We start from the raw sequence: 19,680 nt of genomic DNA on the forward strand, positions 1-19,680 counted from the left end.
AAGTTTAAAAGGATGAAGATAAGACACACTGATATGACTGAAGGGTAAAGGAGGGCTAACGGAGGGCTTCCACTACCGTTTACAGGTTCAGCTCTTTGTCTCTTCTAATAAGTTTTACACATTTTAGTTAACTCTAGAGCACTTAAAAGAATAAAAATGGTTTTTAAAAAGTAGTTTTCACACCCTGAAGAACATCATTTTCATCACAAACTTCAAGCCCCCTGATAGCCATTTATTTATAAATGGCTGAAAACCAAGGCCAGTATTAGCTTACCTGACCCCTCCCCACCTCACTCTGGTCCCAGACCTAACAGATGAGAATTCTAAGTACACTCTTCCCTCTTGTCAACGCACTCATACCTTACCCGGGCAGTTTCCCAACAGACTGTAAGCTACACGTAGGCAAACTTGTCAGATCGTTCGTTCTTCTATTCCACCAGGACCTGACACATAAACAGTCAGTCAAATATTTACTGAGTAAATAAATGGACACCACAAGGTGAGTGGCAAAGAAGAAAATGTTAGAGGGCTCCAAGTGACCCAAGTTACAGAACAAATAGCCAAAAAGCCTATTTTCGCAAATCTCCATACAAAGGAGTGTCCACACCCCATCATCTTCTCATTGGACAAGTATTTATCCACCACATGCCAATAGAGGATTGACAGAGAGCTGAACAAACATACCAAGTGCCTCTGCTCGTTCATTTTCGTCTAGAGGAGGGACATAAAGTAAGTAATCCTACGCCAGGTGATGACAAATGGAATGAAGGAAACGAAGGTAAGGCAGTGGTGGTCTCTGTCTCTACTCTGTAGTGTAGTCAAGAAGGGCCCCTCCTAGTGACCAGGAGACGCTGAGGGAGAGAGCGCCACGTGGACATTTGGGAGAAGAGTGATCCAGACAAAGGGAACGGAAGAGGCTCTGGACAGCGTGCTCAGGATGAGTTCCAGAGGGCAGAAGTGGGGTCAGGCTACCGAGAGCCCTGTGGTAACTGTCAGGTCTTTTGACTTCAATCTGCAGTGACTTAGCAAGTCCTGAATATAGACTCCCAGCATTTACTATATATTTCTATGAAAGTTCAGACATTCACTACATACCTGTGAAGACCTCACTCACCATATAATCTTGAAAATGTGTACTGAAGTCAAATGACTTAATGCAGAAACAACTTTTGCCAATACTGCAGGTCTAAGAAGGGTTCTCATTCCAAGAAAGCTAAAACTTATTTTAAAATCTCTACTTTGACTTGCCTTTTGACACAATTTTAAATTCTATATGTCTATCATGTTATATGTGTTAATTTTTTTTCTTTAAAGTTAATAGTTCGGCCAGCCTAAAAAAAAAAAAAGCCTTCCAGCTTGGTTGTCTTCGGCATGGCTAATGATTTCCATCTTTGTCTACTTTAACACTGAGACCAGTGCTTCTTACCATTGTACCAGTTTCTCCTCATTTTTATAAAATAAAAACAAAGAACAATCAATCACTTAAATAACTGCAAAAGTAATGATTATATACAACCTATACAATATGTAATGTATAAATGAGCAAAACCATCTGTTTTACTGATTCCCAATAGCCAAAAGTGACCTCGCTAACTTCTACGCCCAAGGCAACCGCAGCCAAGGCTAAGGTACCTGCTTCTTCAGGAAACTATCAACAGTGTGCAGGGCTGTGTACTGGCGTCCCCCTTCCAGCTCCAATTCACCTCTCTCAAGCCCTACCTTAAAAAGAATCAAACAATAAAAAAATCATCCTCAGATTACTCCCTTTCTTAACCTGTCCTCTCTTCTGAAACTCCCTTCTAAAAATTTTCCCAGGCCACAGTTTTGTATTACATTTGACCATACATGCTTTCATAAACTTTTTTGATTTCCTAAGAACAGTAAAGTGAAACAGACTGGAAATAAGATCTGGCCTAACTCTCTATATATTTCAAAGAAGACAAGACTACCTACTGAAATAACCTTTTGAAATTTCTTGCAACTAACGTGTCCACTTTGTTCTGCTAACCTTCAAGTGCTTCTCTACACAAAGCCCAAACCTTGGGTGGGTGTCCGTATGAGGGTAGGGACCAGAGGGGAACGTGAAGAGCACTCTGCACTGCACCCAGGGCGGCAGCATCCCACGAGAGAAGGTTGCCCTGAAGCTACTGGGGCAAGCAAGGTGGACATCCAGGGTCCAGACCAAGTGGGATGAGGAGGGAGGACAGCCTGGAGCAGGGTGGGCAGGGCGTCCACAGGTGAGAGGAGAGGAAGGCATCCGGGTAGGAGGGCCGCAGTACACATCTCAGCAGGGACGTGGGGAGCAGACCATCTGGGAGATGGTATCCTATCACAGAAGCAGAGTGCCTAGTAGGTATGTCAATGAAAATGTGGGGAATAAACGGTGAAACTATGCGGATGACCTAGATGTAAGACGTACCCGCTTTAGAGGTGTGTGAAGGCTGCCTGGACACCCAGCTAACCCCATGCTCCTCTCATCATTTCCTCTGAGCATTCCCAACACTCCTGTTCTGACTTCCTAAATCTCCATCAAGCCTCCCTTTAACAGCAACGGCCCAGAGAGGCATCGACCTCCCTCCCCTGCACGTGCACCAGCAGGTACCGCCTCCAGCCCCAGCTCTCCTCTACACCACAGGGCCGTCAAGAGCTTTCTAATGTGCACAGTACTGCTTCTAGCTAAACATCCCTCCAAGAATGTTCATCCCTTTAAGAACTGGGCCCGTCTTTCCAGCTTCATCGCTTCTCACTTCCCCAGGGACAACGTGCGTCACAGCCCGGCAGGTCTCTAAATGCTATGCAAACGCAAACGCTATCCCCTCTTCTTAGAGCGCGTGTGCCCCTCATCCAGCCAGTGCACTTACTCCTTCCTCAGCGTCCTACCCAAATGCCATCTGTTTCCATTGCTTGTTTTCTACCTAGGAAAACAGAGAGCTTTCTGCTGGGTCCCAAGGGGCGCATCCAAATACTAAGAGTACACAGGAGATGCCTGATGCTAAAACAATGTAAGAATCAGCTGCCCTCTCTTCCAATTAGTGAGCGTTTTTCAGTCTCTCTCACTGTCTGTCCAACCTCCAGATTCCACCACATGATTTAACCTTCATTCTCACCTTTGTCCCCTTAGTATCATGTCATGATTTAATCATGTAATATTCCACAATAATTTTTATAATACTATCTAAATCCTATTGTTCTCATCTGTGCTACTTGGAATTATTTACATTTCCTCTACATGAAATATGTCTCTACAAGGCACATTTTTTCTAGGCATACTCCAAAGGTCATATCTCTCCTTAAGGAAGTTTTACTTAGACACATCCCAGAGCAACTTATGTAGTACCAGTAATGCTTTAAGTATTTTGGTTTATTAAATGAAACAGTACACCAAGGTAGATGTGTGTAATAAAGGCAGTCTGGGGTTTCCCTCGTGGCGCAGTGTTTGAGAGTCCGCCTGCTGATGCAGGGGACGCGGGTTCGTGCCCCAGTCCGGGAAGATCCCACATGCCGCGGAGCGGCTGGGCCCGTGAGCCATGGCCGCTGAGCCTGTGCGTTCGGAGCCTGTGCTCCGCAACGGGAGAGGCCACAACAGGGAGAGGCCACAACAATGAGAGGCCCGCATACCGCAAAAAAAAAAAAATTAAATTAAATTTAAAATAAATAAATAAATAAATGCAGCCTGGAGACCAGAGATCTAGCCCAAACTTGGCTACTAACTAGCTGAGGGACCTTAAGCATTTGACCTAACTTCTCTAGACCTCAGTTTTTCACAACTAAGAAGAAACAGTTGGACTCAAGGAAATACATATAAATTATCTGTTTACATGTTCATTTTTACCCTCTTTCTCCATTAGAATATAAACTTCCTGAATCCCTCACTCCTGGTACACTACCAGGCACACAAAACTGCTCAATAAAAATGTGAATGAGGGCTTCCCTGGTGGCGCAGTGGTTGAGAGTCCGCCTGCCGGTGCAGGGGACACGGGTTCGTGCCCCGGTCCGGGAAGATCCCACATGCTGCGGAGCGGCTGGGCCCATGAGCCATGGCCGCTGGGCCTGCGCGTCTGGAGCCTGTGCTCCGCAACGGGAGAGGCCACAACAGTGCGAGGCCCGTGTACGGCAAAAAAAAAAAAAAATGTGAATGAGGGCTTCCCTGGTGGCACAGTGGTTGAGAGTCCGCCTGCCGATGCAGGGGACACGGGTTCGTGCCCCTGTCCGGGAGGATCCCACATGCCGCAGAGCGGGTGGGCCCGTGAGCCATGGCTGCTGAGCCTGCGCGTCCGGAGCCTGTGCTCCGCAACGGGAGAGGCCACAGCAGTGAGAGGCCTGCGTACCGCCAAAAAAAAAAAAAAAAAAAAAAGTGAATGAAACTAATTCTCACTAAATAAACCCAAATTCAATATAACCCTAACTGAGATACTTTTGGAGGAACATTTGTTTATAAATAAATAAATAAATAAAAAGAAAAGACTAAATTATGGTGGATCCATACTTGGTAGTTTAAAACTAGGTAACTGTATTGGGTTGGCCAAAAAGTTCGTTTGGGATTTTCCATAACATGGTACAGAAAAACCCGAATGATCTTTTTGGCCAATCCAAGAAATGTATTCAAACAGAACAAAGTCCCGCATATGTTGTTAACAGCAAATTGCTAAACAGCTCATATATGTGATTTAAAAGTCATATACTTATTAAGATATATAAAAATATTAGGGAAAGTATATATATTGTAAATAGTGACTATAAGCGGGCTTTTTTAAAAAGAAGGTTATTTATTTATTTATTTATTCATTCATTCATCATTCAATCATTTATTTATTTATGGCTGCACTGGGTCTTCGTGGCTGCAAGCAGGCTTTCTCTAGTTGCGTCAAGCGGGGGCTACTCTTCGTTGAGTTGCGGAGCACGGGCTCTAGGCATGTGGGCTTCAGTAGTTGTGGCACGCGGGCTCAGTAGTTGTGGCTCACAGGCTTAGTTGCTCCACGGCATGTGGGATCTTCCCGGACCAGGGCTCAAACCCATGTCCCCTGCGTTGGCAGGTGGATTCTTAACCACTGCGCCACCAGGGAAGTCCCAAGAGGGCTTTCCTTAATTGTCTACATTATACATTCTATATTGTTTGAAATTTCTACAACAGTATTTATTTCTATAACCACAAAATAATTTTGTAAACTTGCAGTAACCCTAAGAGGCAGAACTCTAAACATTTACTTGAGAAGAAAGAAACCAACCCAGGAAAAGCCATGGATCTACAGACATCCTTACACATGGGAACATCTACTAGAAGTCTACAGATGTCCCAAATCTCCTATTTCTACATCAAGTCAGAATCAACTGTTGGACAACCAAGACTTCCACATTCTTTCAAAATAAATTAGAAAGGCAAGTAGAAAATACTTCTTTTTTGTCTATGTACCGGGAGGGAAAGAAGCTGAGGGGGAAATGATAGATGGCAAAGAGAACAAATTATGTATACTTGTCCCCAATGACACTACGGTTACATTTCAAGGCATAATTACGATTAGACTCCTTGTCAAAGAGTATGATTCCCAAAGCTCCACAAATGGAACCTAACTCACATCAGCGACTGTGTTCACATCCTCACACTAGAGCAGTTAAGCAAACTCTCATCGATCCACAATCCCATTCCTAGGGATGTATCTTAAGAAAATACTAAAACCACAACAATAACAACAAAAGAGAACAAAGCTCTGATTCAGTCTTTCACCACCGCCTTCTTTTACAATAGCAACAATTAGAAACAACCTAAATTTTCAATAGAAGAATGCTTAAATACACTGATACCTCCATATGATAAAATATTAAACATTATTTTAAATATTTACAAGGGGTTTAGCGAGGTAACGAATGCTTAGGTCATTGCTCAGGAAGACAATACACACTCACATACATAGAAATACAAACATCTCACTTATAAAAATATGCACAGAGGAAAAAAAGGGATTGGGAAAACATCCCAAAATGTTTAACAGTTATCTCTGGGTAATGAAATAATGGGTGAACTGTTTCTTCTTTATATTTTTCTGTGCCTTCTGAACTTTCAACAATATATAAATGTTACTTTTAGATTGGTTTTAAGATTAAGAGTTTAAAGTTTTAATCAATACTGTCAGGACTATGCAAATTTATTTTAGGACTTATTAAAACTGCAAATTTATTTTAGGCAATACCATTGCTTAAAAATCTATTAACTTTTCATATTCTGTTCTCTTCTTGCAGGTCTAGGAAAAATAAGATAATATTAAAATTAAATTCTGACTCCCAAGATCCCAAAGGTAACACAATAACAGCAAGAGGTACTAATACAATCTTCACTGTAATAACAGCAGGAAGTGACTGAAATGAAGAGGGGACTGAGACCTGACTAACTCGACCTGAGGGACACGTTCAGAGCATAAGCCAGGGTGAAGAGTCAGCAAACCTGGACACTACTGGCCCCACCACTGACTCTGTGTTAGCTTCACAACCTCTTTGAATTGTGGAATGCCACCTGTAAAATGGGGACAAAAACGTCCTCCTGGTTTACAGTAAAGATTGAATGATACAGGAACATGGAAAGCATTGTACTACAGTGCTCAACACATGCTCACTATTTTTAATATTCAGTTCCAGGCACCATCATTGAAGATGGGCACCATGACCAAACAGAATCTATCCAGGAGTACAACAGAGACGAAAAAGACCCGAAAATCAGACCATCTGAAAACACTTGAGGCAACCAGGCAGGTTTAACTTGAACTGGGACAGCAAAGGTAGGAGAACTGAACATCTAAAAGACTCATAAGGAAGCAGAACAGAGTTCAGGAAAACAAAGCTTTAAAAATTACACAGATGCAGATTTTCAGCTGTTAGAAGGAACAACATGTTCAAAAATGGAATAGATTGCTTTTTTAAGTGCAAATCCTCAAAGGGAAAAAACAAACAGGAAGTACTTAAAAGGACTTCCCTGGCACAGTAAAGGCACCAGAATTGCCAATACACTTCCTTTTGCTATTCTGTTCTCCATTATAAACTCATCAAGCAGCAGGCTGGTAAAATTAAGATACTATGAAAATCAGATTAGACTGAGATTATTTTATTCTTGCTAAATTAAGCATTACTAAGAGTTGTTGAATTTCCTGTGTTCCATGGAAGGTACTGTATTTTTAAAAAGGGTCCTTCTTGGTCAAAATCAAACGTTTCTTTACCATCCGAGCTCTTTTGCACCTTAATGCAAATATGAATGTTAAATATACAAGAGGAGGATATTTAATATGCATCATCTCTAACACTTACTTGACAGTGGAAACCTGTTAACACCTACTTTAATACTGCAAAACACAATCTGGAAAATCCTGATCAAAGCCTGAGAGTTCCAGCCTTTATTCACAACTTATGTTTCCTGGCCATCATTTACCACTGAGGGCTTTCTAAGCCCTACCACGTTTTAGAGCATTGATTCTTATCCTATCTTTGTCAAAGAGCCCTTTAAAAATCCAATTTTCTGCAGGAAAACGTACATACACCAAAAAAATTTTGCCTGTGATTTACGAGTTCACAAACCGCCCTAAATTCCATCCGTGGACCACCCACCCCCACCACTGAAAAATTCTCAGAAGGGGGAATTTATTTTTTCTTCTCTAAGTTATGAAGAAAACAAAAACTTTGAAAATGGCAAAGACTTACAGCAATATATCAAATATAAAATTATTCTTGCATGGTATCATCTGAGCAGGTGGGACAAAAAACTGAAAAAGCAAACTCTGAAAATACAATTAATCTTTCTAATAGCTCTAGGACCCCTACCCGCCCCCCCAAAAGAAAACCCAAAGTAGCTCAGAATTTTCATTCTAACAAAAATGTAAACACAAAACAAAGAGCCAATTCAGAAGTTCTACTTCTAGCTAGGATGAAGTCTTACAGTATAAAACCCGTTTCCAGTAACATACATTTGCCCTTTGTAATCCTTCCAATTAGAAATTTGTTAAACTCTTCATCTTTATATCAATAAATCTATAAATCCCCAGCTGAAGGAGTTACACACTACATTATAATTTTCTTTCCGCTCTGAACCCTTCCTCCTAGTTACTTCAGAATATTAGCTGGTACAGCATTTTGAATAAAAAGTAGATTATGAAACCACAGCTTAAGAATCTTTAAATCACTATGACAGGCCACAATAAAGAACACACTTTCAAATTCTTCAAAATTTTACTTTAAAAATGTAAAATAAATGTAACATATAGGGAGATTTTTACCTACAAAGGTAACTTTAAAAGTTTGCAGTAAATAAGAAAGGTGGAAAATAAAAGTGATCTAAAACTTACATTTTGCTTCTGATAGATTCTGATTAGGTGACCAGACCAGCATGCCAAGATTGTCTCGTTCTTGACTGCGTCTTGCTAGTTTGGCTTTGTAGAAATAAAAAAAGAAAATTCTTATTATAATTTGACAGACATAACAAGCGACAACACCACCACTCTGCAGGGATCGAACCCATGTCCCCCGCATTGGAAGGCGGATGCTTTACCACTGAACCACCAGGGAAGTCCCACAAATTAAGTTTTTCAACACATTAACATGGTATCTCTCTCCAGTTATTTAGATTCTCTTTAACTTAGCACCATCAACACAATGTTGAACAGGAGTGGTGAGAGCAGATCCATTCCTGTATTGTTTTGAGTCAAACAAAAGATACTGTATAATTTACTCTGTAACTATGACTGTGTATATTTGTAAAAGAAAAAGGATAAAAACCCACAAACTATTCATAATACATCTAAATTAATGTCTTTAATTATAATAAAATATTCATTCATGTATAAATTTTCAAAAAATCACACCACTCTGGTCTTCTTTAGACCTCGGAAGATGACGGTATCACCCCCCCTCGACTGGAGTCGGCCCCAGTGGAACCCGCACATTTAACACAGGGTGAGGGTGCGGGTGGGGAGGCTCTGAATTTGCTGTAATATTTCTACTTTTACGTCTTTTTCTACCTAGCTTTTTACTTATTTCACAAACAGGTCATATGAGGTAGGTATGATTACTAGTCTCACTTGTTAGGTGAGGAAACTAAACAGGTCCTTAGTAGCCACTAGGAGGCAGACCTGGACTGGCGTGAGGCAGGGTGGCGACAGGGCCCGAGGGTTTAGGCACCACACACTCCGCCGCTCCGCTCCCAGATGGGGTCACACAAAAAGGGAGCTGCATGTGGCAAGCTGCTCAAACAGTCTTTTAAACCACGAATTCTTCATGTGTGCTGTGAATAACCTTACCCTTCACTACCATTAGGGACTGGGTATTTTAGTGACTTGACAGCAGGAATCCAAAGATTCTTTTAACAACTTTAATAAAGAGTACCATGAAAAAGATGTAACCTGAAAGGAAACGTCTGAAGTGCATTCAAATTCTTAAAAATCTGTGATACAAAACAGTAGGTCAAAGGTGTACAAGTGCCGGGTGTTGAGTTGACTGTACTACTGGATTAACCACAAACAAGTCACATATTACAACAGAGCCAATTAAAACATTATCTTCCAAAGGTACAACAGACTGAAGAGAGAGGCTCACTAACCAGCCTTTAGACTGCTTAGACCCAAACTCATTCATTCTAAAGGCATTCTCTTTCTTGACTTTTTTTCCTTTAAACAAATTCCTCTGAAACACGATGAAAGTTATGGAATCTACTTCCAGAAAAAAAAAATTCAACTAAACATAAACACACACACACACCAATATAAACATACTTTTATAAAATTCATAAAGCCTGGTTTAAGAATTCCTGCTTTTATGAAATTGCCAGACCTTTTATTTAACCTTATCTTTTATTTAATTTTGTATATCAATGTGTTCTAGATTTTATAAAGAAAGAATTTCTACACTTTTGCTCAAATCTGTGGGGCAGCTACTTTAAAGAAAAATGATGGAATGGCGGGAGGGAAAGACCCAAAGTGCGAACACTATGAATTAGGCAAGACTGAAGGTGGAATTTACATGCTGGGTGGGAACAAGGTGTAATGAACAGGCGGGAGACAGGAATATGATGAAAAGATGGGAGTGACTACCTTTTTATACGGTTCTGACTTCTAGAACAATGTTAACGCCACACATAGTCTACAAGTAAAATAAAGTCAACAAATACGTGTGTGGGGAGGGACCGCCCATGGAATACAAGCTTTGCTGTATTTCAAATAAAAATCAAATGTCAAAACAGAAATAAAAGAATCTACATTGGGAAAGTAGAATTAAAACTGTCTTTATTCACAGATGACATGATCATCTCTGTAGAAAATCTACACTACCTACAAAAACTTGCTAGAATAAATGAATTTCAGCACAGTTGCAGGAAACAAGATCAACAGTAAAAAATCAATTCAATTTCTATATATAAGCGATTAATCAAAACTTAAAATGAAAGAATATCCCTATTTAGGGATAGATGTGATGAGACATATACACTGAAAAACTGTAAAACATTTGAGAGAAACTAAAGGTCTAAGTAAATGAAGAGATATACCATGTATATGGATCAAAAGACTTAAATATTATTAAGACAGCATTCTCTCCCCAAATTGCTCTACAGATTCAACATAATCCCAATCAAAACCCCAGTATACTTTTTTGTAGGAATTGACAAACATTCTGAAATTCATACAGGAATGCAAAGTACCTAAAATAGCCAAAACAACTTTGAAAAAAAAAAAGTTGGAAAACATATACTGCCTGAATCGAAACTAATTAATTACAAAGATCCAGTAATCAAGACAGTGTGGTACTGGCACACAGAGAAAGAAATGGAATAGAATGGAGTTCTAACAGAACCACACGTATAAGATCAACTGATTTTTCCACAAAAGTGCAAAGGTAAAATTCAGTGGAGATAATCTTTTCAACAAATGATGCCTGAACAAATGGATATTCATATTTTTTTTAAATTAATGGAGATCTATATACCTCATACCACATACAAAAATTTACTCAAGATTAATGACAGGACTAAATATAAAACCCCAAATTATGAAACGTGTAAAAGAAAACATGAGAAAATTCTTTTTAATCTTAGGTTTAGAAAGATCTTATTAGATATAACACCAAAAGCACAATCCATAAAAGAAAAAACTTCATAAATTGGACTTCATCAAAGCTAAAAATTTCTTTTCAAATAACACTACTGAAGAGATGAAAAGCTAAGCCAAAGACTGAGAGAAAATAACTATAAACCACAGATCTGATAAAGACTTGTATCCAGAATATATAAGGAACTCTCAGAACTCAACAATAAGAAATAACCCATTTGTTAACAAATGAGCAAAAGATTTGAATAAATACCAAAGATGGTATATGGATAGCAAATAAACACATGGAAAGATATTAAAAATCAACAGTCATTAGGGAAAGCCAAATTAAAACCACAAGAGATATCACCACGTACCTATTACAAAGTGTAAAGTTAAAAAGACTGACAATACCCACAGTTTGGCGATCATGTGGAGAAACCAGAACTTTCTTAAGCTGCTGGTGGGAATGTAAAATTGTACTATCACTTTGGGGGGAAAGCCTGGCAATTTCCTAAAATTGTGGTATATCCATTTAATGGAATAAAACGCAACAATAAAAAGGAATGAACTATTTAGGCACACAATATGAATGAATCTCAAAATAATTATGCTGAGTGAAAGAGTTACAGATACAGAAGGGGGAGGATAGAAAGAATTCTGAGGTGCTAGACAGAAATAGATAGTTACAGTAAGAGCTCATCATTTTCAGTATAAAGAGAAATACAGATGTGTGTATACCTGTATACTTGCATACATAAATACATTTATTTATCCCAGCTTTGACCACTGCAAGGGTCTAGATACAATGACAACCCAGCAAAAAATGAGCATATTTAGCTCCCAGACATTGGTCTCTGAATGCCGTTCTACAATAAAAGAAACTAGGTCTCCTTGGAAAAATGGTTGATTCCAGGGCTAGGACAGGATAAGTGCAACAGACCCTGGAATATTTTGTTATGCCAGGAGGTAGGGAAGTGTTCAAAGAACGACGGAATCTACCTCCCACTGGTCAGATCTGTGATAACTTGAGCAACAAAATAAATGACAGTAATAAACAATAATCCATGAAGCCATGGAGTAATAAAATAATAATCTGTGAGTCCATACTGACATAGACAAAAAGATAACGTAAAAGGGGAAGGCAAATGAGCCCAGAATAGCCAGGTCAGAGTTGGAAAACTTACACCACTCTACTTTAAAGACTTACTATAGAAAAGTACAGTATTCAAGACAGTGTGGTACTGGTAAAAGAGCAGGCACACAGACCAATGGAACAGATGGCAGTCCAGAAATAAACCCATATAAATACGGTCAACTGATTTGCAACAAAGAGGCAAAAGTAACTCAATGGAGAAAGGATAATCTTCTCAACAAGGCAGTGGTCCCCAACCTTTCCGGCACCAGGGACCGGTTTCCTGGAAGACAATGTTTTCCCCAGACGGGGGCGGGGAACGGTTCAGGCGGTCATGCGCTCACCTCCTGCTGTGCGGCGCTGGGGGGCTGGGGGACCCCTGCAACAAAGGGTATTTTAACAATTGGAGGCACTTCCCTGGCAGTCCAGTGGTTAAGATTCTGCACTTCCACTGCAGGGGGCGCAGGTTCAATCCCTGGTTGGGGAACTAAGATGCTGCATGCCCTGCAGTGCAGGCAAAAAGTAAAACAAACAAACAAAAAAACAAAAAATTGGATCTCCATATGCAAAAGAAGTGAGACTCAACCTATACCTCATACCTTACAAAAATTCAACTCAAAATGGATCTTAAATATAAGTGTAAAACCTAAAACGACAAAATCTTTTAGGAAAAAAACATGAGAAAATCTTCATGAACTTGGTTGAGGAAAGAGTTCTTAGATACAACACCAAAAGCACAATCCATAAAAGTTAAAAAATGGTAAACTGAGCTTAATAAAAATTTAGACTGTGAGAAAACATCTGCAAATCACTGTATCTGACAAAGGACTTGTATCCAGAATATATAAAAGACGTTTAAAGTACAATAAGAAAATAACTCAATTTTTAAAAAAGTGGGCAAAAGATGTGAATAACTATTTCACCAAAGATGGCACATAACCACATGAGAAGCAACATCATTAGCCATTAGGGAAATGCAAATTAAAGCCACAGTGAGAAACCAATGTATACCTATTAGAACTCCTGAAATAAAAGGAACAGAGAATACCAAGTGCTGACGAGAACAAGGAGCAACTGAAGCTTCCATGTAGTGCTGGGTCAGTGGATACTGATACAGTCACTCGAGGCGTTTTGCAGTTTTAATTAAAGATATAATTATATTTAACAAATGACTGAATCGACAATCCCACTTAGCTATATACCCTATAGAGTAAACCTATGTTCACAGTAAAACTTGCACATAATTATATATAGCAGCTTTATTCACAATCGTCAAAACTTTGGGAAAAAAATCCAAATGTCCTTCAAGGAGTAAAAGGTTAAACTGGAAAGATTAATACACTGCAATTCTACCCAGCATTCAAAATAAATGAACAAAATAAATGAACTAGTGATATATGCAGCAACATGGCCATATCTCAAAAGAATATACTCAGTGCCAGTCTCAAAAGGTTACATACTGTATGATTCCATTTATATGACATTCTGGAACAGGTGAAACTATAATGGTAGGGAACAGATCAATGGGGTTAGGAGTGGGAGGAAGGCTACGAGTTGTATGAGGTCCTTGTTTGAGGAGATGGAACTGCTCTGTATCCCAGTTGCGCATGGTGGTTATATGAAACTACACATGCCTTAACACTCACAAATACGGACACCAAAAACCAGTCCATTCTGCTGTATGCAAACTGAAGAACACAAATACAATGAAAACAAAGCAATGCCATTCATTTCTGGACAGACACTGGTGTCTGCTGAAGGTGTCAGTAACTCTGCAGCTGCTCTCCTTGTTTAATACAGTTTTTATTGAGTGTCATTGATGTACAATATTGTATGTTACAGTTGTACAACATAGTGATTCACAACACTCTGCTTGTTTAAAGTTGTTTACCAAGTGTTAAAAACCTTCCCTACCTGGAAGGAAGCAGAAGAATGACAAAGAAATTGAAATTACCAATTGCCATCAAGGGCAAAATGAAAGAGAATTCGCACTACCAGTGGGAATGTACAACTACTTTAGACGACACTGTCAGTGTATGAGAAAGTTGAAGTACGGATACCCTGCAACCCAGCAATCCATTTCTAGATATAATACATATACCTATAGCAATGTTTTTCAAATTGCAGGTCAGGTCAATTTAAATTGATTTATTGGGTCCTAACCAGCATTAAAAAAAAAAAGAATAAGAATAGAAAACACCAGCATATTGTTTCATTAAGTACATGTATAAATCACGGGGGGAGACTTTTTTAAAGTTCGTAAGTACCTGCCCTAGAGATTCCTTAAGATAGGTGTCAACTTTGCTAGGTCACAGCACCCAGTCATTTAATCAAACACTAATCTAGGTGTTGCCGTGAAGGTATTTAGTAGTTGTGGTTAACATCTACATCAGCTGACTTTAAGTAAAGAAGATAACCCTCCATCTTGTGGGTGGGTTGCATCCACTCAATTAAAAGGCCTTAAGAGGAAAACTTGAGATTTCCCAGAAGAAACTGTGCCTCAAGACTGAAGCCCCAGCTTCTCCTTGTAGGATCTGACCTACAAATTTCACACTGGCTGGGCACCCAGTCACATAAGCCAACAGCTTAAAATAAATGTCTGCACACATACCCCTACATCCCTGGCTCTGTTTCTCTGGAGAACTCTAAGATGCATGCTCACTACAGCGCTGTTTATGGTACTGTGCTACAGCAAAATCTTCCAAGTCCATCAACAGGAATTAGCTAAATCATAGCATGGATATTCAAAGAAATCAAATACAGAAAATACAACAGTCTAGGGACTTCCCTGGTGGGCCAGTGGCTAAGACTCTGTGCTCCCAATGCAGGGGGCCCAGGTTCGATCCCTGGTCAGGGGATGCCGCAACTAAGAGTTTGAATGCTGCAACTAAAACATGATCCCGCATGTGGCAATGAAGATTCTGCGTTCCACAGATAAGACCCGGCACAGCCAAATAAATAAATATTTGAAAAAAGAAAAAGAAAGAGAGAAAGAAAGGAAGAAGGAAGGAAGGAAGGAAAGAAAGAAAGAAAGAAAGAGAAAATACAACAGTCTAGCAGTTCTTCAAAAGGTTAAACACAGTTACCATAACCCAGTAATTCCATTCCTATATATATAGCCCAGAGAAATGAAAACATATGTCCACATAAAAACTTGTATATAGGGACTTCCTTGGTGGTGCAGTGGTTAAGAATCCGCATGCCAATGCAGGGGACACGGGTTCAAGCCCTGGTCTGAGAAGATCCCACATGCCATGCAGCAACTAAGCCCATGCTCACAACTACTGAGCCCATGTGCCACAACTACTGAAGCCCACGCACCTAGAGCCCGTGCTCCACAAGAGAAGCCACCGCAATGAGAAGCCTGTGCACCACAACAAAGAGTAGCCCCTGCTCGCTGCAACTAGAGAAAGCCTGTGGGCAGCCACAAACACCCAACACGGCCAATAAAAAAATAAATAAACAGATAAATAAATAAATGAAACTTGTATACAAATTTCATAGTACTACTCATAAGCGCCAGAAGGTGGAAACAATCCAAATGTACATCAACTGAAGAATGAATAAGCAGAATTGAGTATATCCACATAATGAAATATTATATTGCCATAAAAAGGAACGAAGTACTAATCCATGCTCAGTATGGATAAAACCTGCAATCATCATGTTAAGTGAAAGCAGCCCTGTCACACACACACAAAAGACATATTATACAATTCCACTTATATGAAATGTCCAGAATAGGCAATTTTATAGACACAGAAAGTAAATTAGTGGTCGCTAGAGGGTGTGGGGTGTTTGGGCGAAATGGAGAGTGACTGTTAATGGGTAGAGAATTTCTTTATAGGATGATAAGAATGGTCTAAAACTGATTGTACTGACAGCTGCACAACTCTGTGAATACACTGAAAACAACTGAGTCATACATTTTAAACAAGTGAATTGTACATTTTGTGAATTATGTCTCAGTAAAGCCGTTATTAAAAAAGTGAGAACACCTGTTTTGTTTCTAGCATGTGTATTTCTTTATGAGTAAATGAATTAAAAAGCGAAAATATCAAACTGTAGGTAAGAAAAACCACCCAGTAAATTTAAATAGTGGATAAATCCTAGGAAAGAAGTGGGAGCACTGAATTGAGAGGAAAAAATGAAATTTGTGCTTTTTGCTCCACATACGTCCTTATTGTTTGGATTTTCTTCATAAGAATGCATTCAAATACTACTTACATAATTAAATTCTCTTTTAAAGAAAAACAGTAAGGGAATTTATTTAAAACTTGTGAAGAATTATTTCATGATTATAATATCTCTTATGCTCATTTCCTAAAAAAGTGGAAAACCTGCACAGATTACTTACAAAGAGTAAACTAAATATATCTTCAGAATTAAAGAACTCTGAGCTCTTAGAGTGACATCCACTATAATGGAAATAAAGGAAAGCAAAAATCACACTCAAGTTTCAGTAAATTTGATCTCACTCTTACAATTTCATAGTATTGGGTTAGACAAAAAGTTCGTTCTGTGTTTTCCGTTAAGATGGCTCTAGTAGCGCTTACTTGTCTTTAACTTCATTCAAAACAATTTTGTTAGACTGTATTGTGGCAGCTATCATATCAGTGTGCATTTAAGAAGAAAAATCAAAATTGGTGAATTTGTGTAGCCATTTTAATACTGAAGATGGAAGAAAAAAACGTTTTCGGCATATCATGTTTTACTATTTCAAGAAAGGTAAAAACACAACTGAAACGCAAAAAAAGATTTGTGCAGTGTATGGAGAAGGTGCTGTGACTGATCAAAAGTGTCAGAAGCGGTGTGCGAAGTTTCGTGCTGGAGATTTCTCGCTAGATGATGCTCCACGGTCCGGTAGACCAATTGAAGTTGATAGCGATCAAATCAAGACATTAACTGAGAACAATCAACATTATACCATGCGGGAGATAGCGGTCATACTCAAAATATCCAAATCAAGCACTGAAAATAATGTGCACCAACTTGGTTATGTTCATCACTTTGATGTTTGGGTTCCACGTAAGTTAAGTGAAAAAAACCTTCTTGAGCATATTTTCTGCATGCGATTCTCTACTTAAATGTAATGATAACGTTCCGTTTTTAAAACAAACTGTGACAGGAAATGAAAAGTGGATACTGTACAACAATGTGGAATGGAAGAGATCGTGGGTCAAGCAAAATGAACCACCACCAACCGCACCAAAGGCCGGTCTTCACCCAAAGAAGGTGATGTTGTGTACATGGTGGGGTTGGAAGGGAGTCCTCTATTGTGAGCTTCTTCCAGAAAACCAAACGATGAATTCCAACAAGTACTGCTCCCAATTAGACCAACTAAAAACAGCACTCGACGAAAATCGTCCAGAAATAGTCAACAGAGAACAAATAATCTTCCATCAGGATACCGTAAGATTGCATGTTTCTTTGATGACCAGGCAAAAACTGTTACAGCTTGGCTGGGAAGTTCTGATTCATCTGCTGTATTCACCAGACATTGCACCTTTGGATTTCCATGTATTTCGGTCTTTACAAAATTCTCTTAATGGAAAAAATTTTAATTCCCTGGAAGACTGTAAAAGTCACCTGGAACAGTTCTTTGCTCAAACAGATAAAAAGTTTTGGCAAGATGGAACTATGAAGTTGCCTCAAAAATGGCAGAAGGTAGTGGAACAAAACGGTGAATATGCTGTTCAATAAAGTTCTTGGTGAAAATGAAAAATGTGTCTTTTATTTTTACTTAAAAACCAAAGGAATTTTTTGGCTAACCCAATATAATTACAGTGAGGCACATCACCACAGATCTAGTGCCTAAAAACACTTGGGCAACAAACAAGCAACTTAAAAAACCCATAACTGGGACTTTCCTGGTGGTGCAGTGGTTAAGAATCCGCCTGCCAATGCAGGGGACACGGGTTCAAGCCCTGGTCCAGGAAGATCCCACATGCTGTGGAGCAACCAAGCTCATGCAACACAACTACTGAAGTCCACGTGTACCTGGAGCCCGTGCTCCGCAACAAGAGAAGCCACCACAATGTGAAGCCCATGCACCGCAATGAAGACCCAACACAGCCATAAATAAATAAATTTAAAAAATAAAGTGTTGGAAATATTGGACAGCTGTATGCAAAAGGATCAAACTGGACTACTCTCTCAAACCATGCACAAAAATAAATTCAAAATGGATTAAAGACTTAAATGTAAGACCTGAAACCATAAAAATCCTAGAAGAAAACACAGGCAGTAAGCTCTCTGACATCAATTGACCTTAGTCATTTTTTTGATATGTCTCCTCAGGCAACGGAAACAAAAACAAAAATAAATGGCACTACACTCAACTAAAAAGCTTTTGCACAGCGAAGGAAACTATCAACAATTTTTTTAAAAGGCCACCTGCTGAATGGGAGAATATATTTGCAAATGATCTATCTGATGAGGAATTAATATCCAAAATATACAAAGAACTCATACAACTCAACATCCAAAAAACAGTGGACTTCCCTGGTGGCACAGTGGTTAAGACTCTGCACTCCCCATGCCCGGGGCCCAGGTTCAATCCCTGGTCAGGGAACTAGATCCCACATGCATGCCACAACTAAGAGTTCACATGCCACAACTAAGGAGCCAGTAAGCCACAACTAAGGAGCCCACGTGCTGCAACTAAGATTCAGCGGAACCAAATAAAAATAAGGACTTTTTTTTTTTTTTTTTTTTGCGGTGTGTGGGCCTCTCACTGTTGTGGCCTCTCCCGTTGCGGAGCACAGGCTCCGGATGCACAGGCTCAGCAGCCACGGCTCACAGTCCCAGCCACTCTGCGGCATGTGGGATCTTCCCGGACCGGGGCACGAACCAGCATCCCCTGCATCGGCAGGCGGACTCTCAACCACTGCGCCACCAGGGAAGCCCCAAAGTGAGTCAGTCACGGGTATGAAATGTACAGTGTGGGGAATACAGTCAGTAATTATGTAATATCTTTGTATATGGTGACACACTCTAATTACTAGACTTACTGTGGTGATCATTTTGAAATGTATAGAAATACTGAGTCACTATGCTGTGTAACAGGAACTAATATAGTATTGTAGGTCAATTATTCAAAAACAAACTTATAGAAAAAGAGATCAGATTTGGGGTTATGGGGTTGGGGGGAGGGAGGGACTGGATGCAGGCAGTCAAAAGGTAAAAACTTCCATTTGTAAGACAAATAAGTGCCAGGGAAGTGCTGCACAACATGATCCATACAATGCATGCTGCTGCACCGTGTAAGTGAAAGCTGCTCAGGGAGTAAAGCCTAGTTCTCATCACAAGGAAAAATGTTTTTCTATTTCTTTAATTTTGTATCTATATGAGATAATCGATGTTCGCTAAACTTATTGTGTAAGTCAAATCATTATGCAGTACACCTTAAACTTATACTGTTCTGCATGTCAATTATATCTCAATAACACTGGAAGAAACCAAACAAAAAAGCAACCAAAAAACCTCAAGAAT

The 19,680-nt window shown here is 39.5% G+C and overlaps 1 protein-coding gene across 1 annotated transcript in view; it reads right to left on the minus strand.

Moving 5' to 3' along the window:
• The window catches only part of RCOR1 (REST corepressor 1), a 113,920-nt gene that overhangs the window by 35,299 nt on the left and 58,941 nt on the right, over positions 1–19,680 (minus strand). The window contains exon 3 of the mRNA XM_060095596.1: positions 8,322–8,405. Within this exon, the coding sequence (XP_059951579.1) occupies positions 8,322–8,405 (84 nt within the window). The remainder of the gene's footprint in view (positions 1–8,321; positions 8,406–19,680) is intronic.

This window comes from Mesoplodon densirostris, chromosome 4 (assembly GCF_025265405.1).
Source record: "Mesoplodon densirostris isolate mMesDen1 chromosome 4, mMesDen1 primary haplotype, whole genome shotgun sequence".
Classification (NCBI taxonomy): domain Eukaryota; kingdom Metazoa; phylum Chordata; class Mammalia; order Artiodactyla; family Ziphiidae; genus Mesoplodon; species Mesoplodon densirostris.